Source organism: Leucoraja erinacea, chromosome 28 (genome assembly GCF_028641065.1).
Source record: "Leucoraja erinacea ecotype New England chromosome 28, Leri_hhj_1, whole genome shotgun sequence".
NCBI classification, from domain to species: Eukaryota; Metazoa; Chordata; class Chondrichthyes; order Rajiformes; family Rajidae; genus Leucoraja; species Leucoraja erinaceus.
In genome coordinates this window covers 30,742,952-30,755,346 of record NC_073404.1, presented here as the reverse complement: position 1 = coordinate 30,755,346, position 12,395 = coordinate 30,742,952, and the positions used below count along the sequence as shown (strand labels likewise).

Sequence of the window (12,395 nt, the reverse complement as noted above, 5' to 3'; positions counted from 1 at the left end):
CCTTCTACTATCTATTTTTATTTTTCTCTCCTTACTTTTCTCTTTAAAAAAAAAAAAAAGGAAGTTGTACAGAGAATGCAACGTGTTAACATAATTTTGGGAACCTGTAAAAAGGTACCACTGTATTGTACTTACTTCTAATAAATAAAATTATAAAACAAAAAAACAAAAAAAAAAATTCACAATGAGGTGCGTAATCCTTGCAGGGATTACGTATTCTCCGATCACAATATAAACTCAGGCGGCACGGTGGCGCAGCGGTAGAGTTGCTGCCTCACAGCGCCGGAGTCCCAGGTTCCACCCTGACACACTTTCGAGTGTGGGAGGAAACCGGAGCACCCGGAGAAAACCCACGCAGGTCACGGGGAGAACATGCAAACTCCGTTTGCACGTTCTCCCCGTGACCTGCGTGGGTTTTCTCCGGGTGCTCCGGTTTCCTCCCACACTCGAAAGACGCACAGCTTTGTCGGTTCAATGGCTTGGGTAAAATTGTAAATTGTCCCTAGTGTGTGTAGGACAGTGTTGGTGCGCAGGGATCGCTGGTCGGCGCGGACTCGGTGGGCCAAAGGGGTCTGATTCTGTGCTGTATCTCTCCAAACTAAACTAAACTAAACTAAACTAAACTAAACTAAACGGAACTAAACTAAAGAATGCAGACGCAGAATAAAAAGTGTTCTGCCAATTCCCCACTGAGTACATTTTTAATCAGATTTTGCTGCCTTCTTTAAAATAGATTTACACACTTCTGTGCAAGCGGCTACTGTAGAGGCTGTGAGGTGGAGACTCCGGGAACTGCTGGTGGCTGCACCTGAAACAAGAACTGAAACTTTGATCTGAAACTTGCAGTAGAAACTCAGAACTGCAAATGCTGGTATACAAATAAAATAGACACAAAGTGCTGGAGGAAGTCAGCGGGTCGCAGAGGGAATGGACAGACAGTGTCTCTGATCGGGACCCTTCTTGAGATTGATGGAGAAAACTGGAATAGAGAGGTGGGGGCGTAGCGAGTGATAGGTCGATACAGGAGGGGGGGCTTCGGGGAGATGGGTGGAGTAAGTGACAGAGTCTGGAGGTGCAAAGGAGACGTGAGGGGGTCAGATAGAGAGAGAAGAGGAGTTACCCAGTGTGAGGTGTATGTCCTGTATCTCTGCACTGTGGGGGGCTCAATGTGTCGGGGGTTATGGGGAGAGGGCAGGGGAATGGGGTTAGGAGGGAGAGATAGGAGAGCCGTGATTGACCGGCAGAGTAGACTTGATGGGCCGAATGGCCTAATTCTGCTCCCATCACTTATGACCTTATGATCAAGTGTAATCGTGTATTGTCTTTCCGCTGAGTGGTGAGTACGCAACGAGAACGCTTCTCTCCGCACGTGACAATAAACTAAACTCAACTTAAGCAGGAGACAGGGATAAATGTGGAAGGGGGCACAGGGGGAGGGGAAAGGGGGGGGGGGGATAAATGGGAAATATTGGAATTTTGAACGGGAGGCGTGTGTATGGAGGAGAAGGAGAATGAACGAATGCTTCTTCTTCTTGCGTCTGAGGCAGCAGAGGTTATGTAATGGCCTCCAGGCACTGGAGCCAGTTCAATGTGCTGTTGTCGAGGGCTGTGAGGTCTACCCCTCCACCAGGGGGGCGGAGGACATGACGTGCTGCTGCGCTGTCTGCTGGTCTGCTCCACACACGCATGCTGCTGGTGAACGCAGGCAGCCCCCCCCCCAGCGATGCATGTTGGTGTTGAACCGGCCCACCCCTGTACGGAGCCGGTTCAGGGCCACCCGCTCGTTGCGGGGCAGGTCAGAGCCGGGTGGGGCTGTGGTGTTCGTGCAACAGTGAATTGAGGAGGTGGTGAAGTCTGTTCCCAGCTGGTTCTCCATGCTCCTAGTGTGTTGACACCGGAACCACAGAGGGAGAAGGGGCGACGAGGTCCCAGTTGCTGGGCAAGGTGGTGCAGAGGATGTTGGGCATCCGATGGGGCCTTGCACACCAGCCTTTGGGTGAAGTGAATGATAGAAGCAGCAGAAATGAATGATAGAAACATAGAAAATAGGTGCGGGAGTAGGCCATTCGGCCCTTCGAGTTATGGCTGACCATCTAAAATCAGTACCCTGTTCCTGCTTTCTCCCCATACCCTTTGATTCCGTTAGCCCTAAGAGCTAAATCTAACTCTCTCTTGAATACATCCAGTAAATTGGCCTCCACTGCCTTCTAGTGGCAGAGAGTTCCACAGATTCACAACTCTCTGGGTGATGAAGTTTTTCCTCATCTCAGTCCTAAATGGCCGACCCCTTATTCTTGAACTGTGACCCCTGGTTCTGGACTCCCCCAACATGGGGAACATTTTTCCTACATCTAGCCTGTCCAATCTTTTAAGAATTGTATATGTTTCTATGATCCCTCTCAGAAGTGGGGATCGTAGATACACCGGAAGTGGTGGCGCTCACCTGCAGTCCGTCTGTTTTTTCTTTTTTTTTTGTTTTCTTTTGTCTGTTTTAGTTAAAGTTAGTTAAATTTCGTTTATTAGGTTGTGTATGTGTGGGGGGGGGGGGGGGGGGAGAAACAGGTTTTTGGTCTCTTCCTTCGGGGGGGGAGGCGACTTTTTTCTTGTCGTGTCCCCGTTTCTGTCTCCGCTGAGGCCTAATGGCGGAGCTGGCGGCCTCGGGGCTGTGGCGGCGTTCCGGCGGCAGACCCGGCTTGGAGCTGTGGCGTCGTTCTGGCGCGGTGGACCCGACTTCTTCGACCACGGCCCCAGTGGGCGACATCGTCGGGAGCTCGCAGGTCACAGGTTGGTGACCTGTTTTTCCGGAGCTCCCGCAAGGGCAGCTTCGTCCGCTGGACTGGAGGGCGGCAGCTTCGGCGGCTTCGACCACCCCTGCCCACGGAGCTTGAACCGGCCCGTTCGCGGGACTCACTTACCGTGACCCCACCGGGTGATGGAGGCCTGGATCAATGCCTCAACGCAGAGGGAAGAGACAAAGACTTTAAGACTTTTGCCTCCATCACAGTGAGGAGGTGCCGGGTGAACTCACTGTGGTGGATGTTAAATTTGTGTTTAATGTGTGTTTTTGTCATTTTTATTATATGTAGGACTGCATGGCAACGACATTTCCTTCAGACCGAAAGGTCAATGACAATAAAGGATACTTTGACTTTGACTTTGATTCTAAATTCCAGTGAATACAAGCCCAGTCGACCCATTCTTTCATCATATGTCAGTCCCGCCGGCCCAGGACCATTGTTCGCTCCTACCTTGTAAAGAGATTGGAAGGTGAATTTATAAACGGGTTCCATGCTGGAGCTGGAGCTGACCCCTGGTTCTGGGCTCCCCCAACATCGGGTAACATTTTTCCTGCATCTAACCGGTCCAATCACTTACGGGTGTAATATGTTTCTATAAGATCCAATGATTCCTTTATAATTACGTGCACCTGGTGTGTCTTGTGTACGGTGAGATGCTGACGTATTTTCCCTTCTCCCTCCAGTACATGTACTCGTACGTCAAGGGACTGTCGGACAGCCCCTTTGCGGACTTCCTTGTCTACCTTTCCCACAGCTCGGATTTCGTCTATCACAATGGGCAGCAGGATTGGTGGAGACAGCGGTTTGCAGAACTCTTCCTGGAATGTGATGTCGGAAAGGCCAGTATTCCCAGGAAATGTCCACTCGCTTACACTTACAGCACGACAAGTGGGACAGAGTGGATGTGGAGAGGATGTTTCCACTAGTGGGAGAGTCTAGGACCAGAGGTCACAGCCTCAGAATTAAAGGACGTTCCTTTAGGAAGGAGATGAGGCGGAATTTCTTTAGTCAGAGGGTGGTGAATCTGTGGAATTCTTTGCCACAGACGGCTGTGGAGGCCAAGTCAATGGATATTTTCAAGGCATAGATAATTAGATTCTTGATTAGAAACATAGAAATTAGGTGCAGGAGTAGGCCATTCGGCCCTTCGAGCCTGCACCGCCATTCAATATGATCATGGCTGATCATCCAACTCAGTATCCCGTACCTGCCTTCTCTCCATACCCCCTGATCCCCTTAGCCACAAGGGCCACATCTAACTCCCTCTTAAATATAGCCAATGAACTGGCCTCAACTACCCTCTGTGGCAGAGAGTTCCAGAGATTCACCACTCTCTGTGTGAAAAAAGTTCTTCTCATCTCAGTTTTTAAAGGATTTCCCCCTTATCCTTAAGCTGTGACCCCTTGTCCTGGACTTCCCCAACATCGGGAACAATCTTCCTGCATCTAGCCTGTCCAACCCCTTAAGAATTTTGTAAGTTTCTATAAGATCCCCCCTCAATCTCCTAAATTCTAGAGAGTATAAACCAAGTGTATCCAGTCTTTCTTCATAGTGTGGGTGTCAAGGGTTACGGGGAGAAGGCAGGAGAATGGGGTTAGGATGGAGAGATAGATCAGCCGTGATTGAATGGCGGAGTAGACTTGATGGGCCGAATGGCCTAATTCTGCTTATGAACCTATGAACTGGCACACAAGTGCGAGTGGATAACAGGCAACAAGAACTTTTCACTGCACCCCTTTACACATGACAATAAACTAAACTCAAACTCAAATTAATTCATAAGTTGCAAGATGTTTCAGATGATGAAAGTGAAGTAAAACTCACTCCAGCACTTTGTGACTTTTTTTAATTGCGTAAAACTTCTCTTGATATAGTGCGGGCTTTTGAACAGACAAATGATTCTCCTGTTGTTTGAGGAATTCTACGACCAACAATCGGACGCAAGTAAACTAGAATTACACAACCCCAGGAAATGTGAGTACTAAACAAGTGGATTAGTGATAAGGAGTGGTTCACAAGGTCATATGATAGGAGCAGAATTAGGCTATTCGGCCCATCGACTGTATTCCACCATTCAATCATGGCTGATCTATCTCTCCCTCCTCCTCCCCATAACCCCTGACACCCGTACTAATCAAGAGTCTATCTATCTCTGCCTTAAAAAAATACCCAATGGCGGCCTCCACAGCCGTCTGTGGCAAAGAATTCCACAGATTCACCACCCTCTGGCTAAAGACATTTCTCCTCATCTCCTTCCTAAAAGAGCATCCTTTAATTCTGAGGCTGTGACCTCTGGTCCTAGATTCTCCCACTAGTGGAATCATCCTCTCCACATCCACTCTATCCAGGCCTTTCACTATTCTGTATGTTTCAATGATGTCTCCCTTATACTTCTAAACTCCAGTGAGTACAGGCCCAGTGCCGACAAACACTCATCGTATGTTAACCCACTTATTCCTGGGATCATTCTCCTCTGGACCGTCTCCAGAGCCAGCACATCCGTCCTCAGATATGGTGCCCAAAACTGCTCGCAATGCTCCAAATGCGGCCTGATGCAACCTCAGTATTACATTCCAGTTTTTGCATTCTAGTCACCAATAAATGCTAGCATTGCGTTTGCCTTCCTTACTATATGATTATAACTAGTATGAACAGGTGATCGATGTTTGGCATGGATACAATGGGCCAAAGGGCCTGTTTCCATGCTTTATCAATCAATCAATCAATTAAATTAACCTCTCCAACATGGAGTTAATTATGAATGCTAATAAAGTCTTGCATAAAAGGCTTTGCCACAGAAGGCTGTGGAGGCCAAGTCAGTGGATATTTTTAAGGTAGAGATAGCTAGCTTCTTGATTAGTGCGGGTGTCAAGGGTTATGGGGAGAAGGCAGGAGAATGGGGTTAGGAGGGAGAGATAGATCAGCCATGATTGAATGGCGGAGTAGACTCGATGGGCCGAATGGCATAATTCTGCTCTAATTTATGAACTCATCTTTCAAGGTTTTATTGTTTGAGATGATCGCGATTAGCTTGGGCTGAAGCACCTATCACTTATGATCTTATAGGTTGGTACTTATCTGTACTCCAAAGCCTTTCCTGACATCCTCTGAGTGAGGGCTACATGTATATATGTATGTAGTCTGTTTTGTTGTGTTATTCTTATAACAAATGTAAAGCACTTTGGCCAACGAGAGATGTTTTTTTAAATGTTCTATATAGATAAATGTGACTTGACTTGACTAAATGTTGGGACTTTATTACTTTTATTTCGTTGCCACTTTCTTAGGGCCTCTCATTGAACTCGATGAAATGGAGCCAGAGGACTTTATGGTTGACTTTGGGAATGAGTACATCAGTGGGCAGGTGCCGGCCTTGTTCTCCACTGCGCCAGAGAATGGCCAAGTTGAGGAAGAGGCAGCTGAGGGAACACCACGATACCAGCAGCTGGGCAGAGAGAGCAATGTGGCAGTGAGGCCCATAACTGCACAGGCTTTCAGAACAAGCATTGGTAAGGCCAGCGGGAGAAATGTGTAGGAAGTAAAAGTGAAAATAGACGTGAAGATAGAAGCTGGAGTAACTCAGCGGGACGGGCAGCATCTCTGGCGATGAGTCACTCCCACTGTACTCACTCCCCTCCCAGTCTTGTGTGGACAAGTAACACGCCAACTCAACCATCCAGTTCACCAATGGTAGGGAATTGAAGAATGCAGGTGAACAGAGGGATCTGGGAATAACTGTGCACAGTTCCCTGAAAGTGGAATCTCATGTAGATAGGGTGGTAAAGAAAGCTTTTGGTGTGCTGGCCTTTATAAATCAGAGCATTGAGTATAGAAGTTGGGATGTAATGTTAAAATTGTACAAGGCATTGGTGAGGCCAATTTTGGAGTATGGTGTACAATTTTGGTCGCCTAATTATAGGAAGGATGTCAACAAAATAGAGAGAGTACAGAGGAGATTTACTAGAATGTTGCCTGGGTTTCAACAACTAAGTTACAGAGAAAGGGTGAACAAGTTAGGGCTTTATTCTTTGGAGCGCAGAAGGTTAAGGGGGGACTTGATAGAGGTCTTTAAAATGATGAGAGGGATAGACAGAGTTGACGTGGATAAGCTTTTCCCACTGAGAGTAGGGAAGATTCAAACAAGGGGACATGATTTGAGAATTAAGGGACAGAAGTTTAGGGGTAACATGAGGGGGAACTTCTTTACTCAGAGAGTGGTAGCTGTGTGGAATGAGCTTCCAGTGGAGGTGGTGGAGGCAGGTTCGTTTTTATCATTTAAAAATAAATTGGATAGGCATATGGATGAGAAGGGAATGGAGGGTTATGGTATGAGTGCAGGTGTATGGGACTAGGGGAGAATATGTGTTCGGCACGGACTAGAAGGGTCGAGATGGCCTGTTTCCGTGCTGTAATTGTTGTATGGTTATATGGAGTTCCCTGAAAGTGGCATCACCGGTAGACAGGGTGGTCAAGAAGGCTTTGGGCACATTGGCCTCCATCAGTCAGGGTGTTGAGTATAGATGTTGGGACGTTGTATTACAGTCTTGACATGGGAAAGATGCAGGAACAAAGAACTGCAGATGCTGGTTTCCACCAAAGATAATAGACAATAGGTGCAGGAGTAGGCCATTCGGCCCTTCGAGCCAGCACAGCCATTCAATGTGATCATGGCTGATCATCCCCAATCAGTAGCCCGTTCCTACCTTCTCCCCATATCCCCTGACTCCGCTATTTTTAAGAGCCCTATCTGGCTCTCTCTTGAAAGTATCCAGAGAACCGGCCTCCACGACCCTCTGAGGCAGGGAATTCCACAGACTCACCACTCTGTGTGTGAAAAAGTGTTTCCTCGTCTCTGTTCTAAATGCCTTGCCCCTTATTCTTGAGGGGTAAGAGACGCAAAGTGCTAGAGTATCTCAGCGGGACAGTTACTCCAGCATTTTGTGTCTATCTTCAGCATAGCCTCATTTACGCAGCCTTTTTTTTCATAGACAGAGGAGCAGAACTAGGCCATTCGGCCCATTCAATCATGGCTGATCATTCTTTCCCTCTCAACCCCATTCTCCTGCCTTCTCCCCATAACCCCTGACACCCGTACTAATCAAGAATCTATCTATCTTTGCCTTAAAAATACACAAAGCATCCACAGTCTTCTGCGGCAATGAATTCCACAGATTCACCACCCTCTCACTAAAGAAATTCCTCCTCGTCTCCAGAAGTCCTATAATTCCAAAGCTGCGATCTCTTGTCCTGGACTCTCCCACTAGTGGAAAGATCCTCTCCACATCCACTCTATCCAGGCCTTTCACTGTTTGGTAAGTTTTTCACTGAGGTTTCCCCTCATTCTTTACATTTATACCCAGCCAATTAACCTATAAACCTGCACATCTATGGAATGTGGGAGGAAACCAAAGATCTCGGAGAAAATGCACGCCGTCAGGGAGAGAACGTGCAAACACCGTACAGACAGCACTATCTGCGATCTAAGGACCTTCAATATTTTACTTCAAAGCCAAATATAACAATATAATTGTGTGTTTTAATTGACTTTTTCTTGCAGGTGACATTCCGATTGGGATACCTTCTCATAATTATATCCGTGAAGAAGAGGAAGCGAGATTGTCGAAATTTCCAGGTAATGTAACGTTCTACCCAGATTAGATTCTTCTCCAAATTTAGATAAAAGCAGAATGGATGCAAGGGTGAAGAGTGTGTGATTGCTGCATGTATCGATTATAGAAGGATGAAACTCTTACTTGCAGAAGCTTCATGCAACAACCCGCAGATAATATCTTTATATTTTTAAATTAATTACCATAATAATACGGGAGCTAATACCAGTCCATGTTGCAACCAAAGACACAGTCCGTAGAAGGTCACAGTGGCTGTGGTCAGTGTTATGCAGTGTTCAAGAGTCTGCTGGTTGTTAGGAAGAAGCTGTTCTTGAACCTGGGGGTCGCAGTTTTCAGTCTCCTATACCTTCTTCCCGGTGGTAGCAGTGAGATGAGAGCATGGCCAGGGTTGTGTGTGTCTCTGGTGATGCTGGCTTCCTCTTTGAGGCAGCGCCTCCTGTAGATCTCTTTGATAGGGGGATACGAATAAATCAATGGCAATCAAACTAGTTCTAGACATTAAATATACTCGTTCTAACTTCTGATGGATCAATTGTGCAACATCATACAAAGGATCTCAAGGAAGGCACAAATCTTCCACTTTTAGTTCCTAAAGTTGAATTCTGCTCCACTTCTAATCCAACACATCTAAAGTCCTCTTGCAATGGAGGAGGCCCAGGACATAAAGGTCAGCGTGGGAATGGGAATGAAAATGGTTGAGGAATGTTTTGGTAGGAAAGAACTGCAGATGCTGGTTTAAATCGAAGGTAGACACCAAATGCTGGAGTAACTCAGTGGGACGGGCAGCATCTCTGGAGAGAAGGAATGGGTGACGTTTCAGGTCGAGACCCTTCTTCAGACTGAATTATTGGAATATTTTAGGTAGCAAATATAAATAAATTATTTATTGTCTATTTAAGTTTGCATGTCTACTTCATGGTTCTTTAGACCTTAGAGATACAGCACAGAAACAGGCCCTTCGGCCCACTGAGTCCGTGCCGACCAGCGATCCCCGCATACTAACACTATCCTACAAACTAGGGACAATTTACAATTTACAGAAGCCAATTAACCTACAAACCTGCACGTCTTTGGAGTGTGGGAGGAAACCAGAGCACCCGGAGAAAACCCATGCAGGTCAAGGGGAGAACGTACAAACTCCGTACAGACAGCGCCCGTAGTCAGGATGGAACCCGGGTCTCTGGCGCTGTGAGGCAGCAACTCTACCGCTGCGCCACCCTATTGGAATGTATTGGAATCTTTTGGATAGTGAATACAAATAAATTATTCAATGGCATATTTTAGTTTGCATATCTAGAGTCAGAGTGATACAGTGTGGAACAGGGTCTTCGGCCCAACTTGCCCACACCGGCCAACATGTCCCATCTACACTAGTCCCACCTGCCTGCGTTTGGTCCATATCCCTCTAAACATGTCCTGTCCATGTACCTGTCTAATTGTTTCTTAAATGTTGCTATAGTACATATGGTTCTTTAGACTTTGATTTAAGATCCTGTATTTTAATACCCTGTATTGTATACAAGAATTCGAGGATCGCTGGCCAGCATGGAATCGGTGGGCCGAAGGGACTGTTTCCGAGCTGTATCTCTAAACTAAACTAAGTAAACAGTGCTGCCTGGGTCAGAGAGGTTGATCTTTCTCCTTGGCTTCATCCAGATCTGACCACCATCATCTTGGATCTGCAGTCTCACAGCCTTGCTCTGCACACGAGTCCCTTCAAGCGAAGGTTCAAGAATATTGTGCAGTTTGTGCAACTGATGGAGGTGTATGCGGGCAAATGTACCTCCACCCGGACCAAGGAAAACCTGATCGAATTTATTCGGGCCACGTATAAGGAAACCAAAGAGGAAAAATTGGGAAACATAGCTCAGGTAATTCCCACAAATCTTTCTTCTTGCCGTCTCTGTTAACTTCAGCGTGTAGAAGGGAATTTTGTGCTATTTTAGTGCAATACTCGTACCCAGTTGAGTTTAGTTTATCGTCGTGTACCGAGGTACAGTGAAAAGCCTTTTTGTTGCGCGGTGACCAGTCAGCGTGGAAAAAGGCATAGAATGAGGGTCGGCCATTTAGGACTGAGATGAGGAAAAACTTTTTCACCCAGAGACTCATGAATCTGTGGAATTCTCTGCCACAAAAGGCAGTGGAGGCCAATGCACTGGATGTTTTCAAGAGAGAGTTAGATTTAGCTCTTGGGGCTAACAGAAACATGGGATATGGGGAGAAAGCAGGAACGGGGTACCTATTTTGGATGATCAGCCATGATCATATTAAATGGTGGTGCTGGCTCGAAGGGCCAAATGGCCTACTCCTGCACCTATTTTCTATGTTTCTATGTTTCTACATAAGGCCCTTTGGCCCAACTTGCCCACAACGACCAACATGTCCCATCTACACTAGCCCCACCTGCCTGCGTTTGGTCCATATCCCTCCCAACTTCTCCTATCCATGTACATGTCTAAATACTTCTTAAATGTTGGGATAGTCCCTGCCCCAACTACCTCCTCTGGCAGCTTGTTCCATACACCCATCATCCTTTGTGTGAAAAAGTTACCCTTCAGATTCCTATTAATCTTTTCCCCCTCACTTTCAACCTATGTTCTCTGGTTCACTGGTTATCAATCTGGGCAAAAGGCTGTGCGTCTTCCCGATCTATTCCTCTCATGATATTATATACTTCAATAAGATCATCCCTCATCCTCCTGCGCTCCAAAATAATAGAGACCCAGCCTGCTCAACCTCTCCCTGTGGCTCAGACTAATTGATTGGACTATCAGACCTTCGGACTATCCTTGATCGGACTTGGCTGGCTTAACCTTGCACTAAACGTTATTCCTTTATCATGTATCTGTACACTGTAAATGGCTCGATTGTAATCATGTATTGTCGTTCTGCTGACTAGATAGCAGGCAACAAAATATTTTCGCTGTACCTTGATACACGTGACAATAAACTAAACTATCTTGTGATGTTCACCACCAGAAATTGTAGGAGCAGCACCTCGTATTCCGCTTGGGCAGTCTGCACCCTAGCAGCATAAACATTGACCTCCAATTTCCGGTAGCCCTTGCTGTCTCCTCCCCTTCTCAGCTCTCCCTAAGCCCTCGGGCTCCTCCTCTTCCTTTCTCCTTTCTTTGTACGTTCTCCCCGTGACCGCGTGGGGTTTTCTCCGAGATCATCTGGTTCCTCCCACACTCCAAAGACGTGCATGTTAATTGTAGGTTACTTTGCTTGGTGCAAATATTAAGATTGTCCGTAGTGTGTGTAGGATCGTGTTGGTGTGCGGGGATCGCTGGTCGGTGCGGACTCAGTGGGCCGAATGGCCTGTTTCTGTGCTGTATCTCTAGACTCTGAACTGCCTCATTCATCATTGCTTCTGTTTGCAGGCAAACCAGGTAGCTCTGCAAAACACCCACAAGATAATCATGGACGCACTGTTTGAGAAATGGGACAACGATGTCTCGGGACACATTCAGCTCCGAGAGCTCACCGAACTCATCAGTAAATACAAGGATGGAACGGAACGCAACTCCTTAAAGAGAGGTAGGAACACTGACTTGCCAAGTTGGCTTATTGTAGATGAATCTCTTTCATGTCAGAGTCAAGAGAGTTTTATTGTCATGTATCCCAGATAGAACAATGATATTCTTACTTGCAGCAGCACAACACAATATGGAAACATAGTACTCTGTAAATATAATAAACGAGAAAAAAAAATTCAGTGCACACATGAAAAACAAACAATAATAGTGCAAAGATAATAATAGCTCGGAGCTTATTTGGAGGTTGTAGTGTTTAATAGCCTGATAGTTGTAGGGAAGAAGCTGTTCCTGAACCTGGACGTTAGGTTCTCCGGTGCCTGTTCCATCTTCCCAACAGCAGTGGTGAAATGAGTGTGTGGCCAGGATGGTGCGGGTCTCTGGTGATGCTGGGTGTCAGAGGTTATGGAGAGAAGGCAGGAAAATGGGGT

The 12,395-nt window shown here is 46.5% G+C and overlaps 1 protein-coding gene across 1 annotated transcript in view; it reads left to right on the top strand.

Annotated features, from left to right (window-relative positions):
• The window catches only part of LOC129710475 (EF-hand calcium-binding domain-containing protein 5-like), a 59,278-nt gene that overhangs the window by 26,287 nt on the left and 20,596 nt on the right, over positions 1–12,395 (top strand). The window contains exons 7-12 of the mRNA XM_055657431.1: positions 3,482–3,712; positions 4,673–4,772; positions 6,086–6,307; positions 8,356–8,430; positions 10,085–10,299; positions 11,812–12,000. Coding sequence (XP_055513406.1) covers positions 3,482–3,712; positions 4,673–4,772; positions 6,086–6,307; positions 8,356–8,430; positions 10,085–10,299; positions 11,812–12,000 — 1,032 coding nt within the window. The remainder of the gene's footprint in view (positions 1–3,481; positions 3,713–4,672; positions 4,773–6,085; positions 6,308–8,355; positions 8,431–10,084; positions 10,300–11,811; positions 12,001–12,395) is intronic.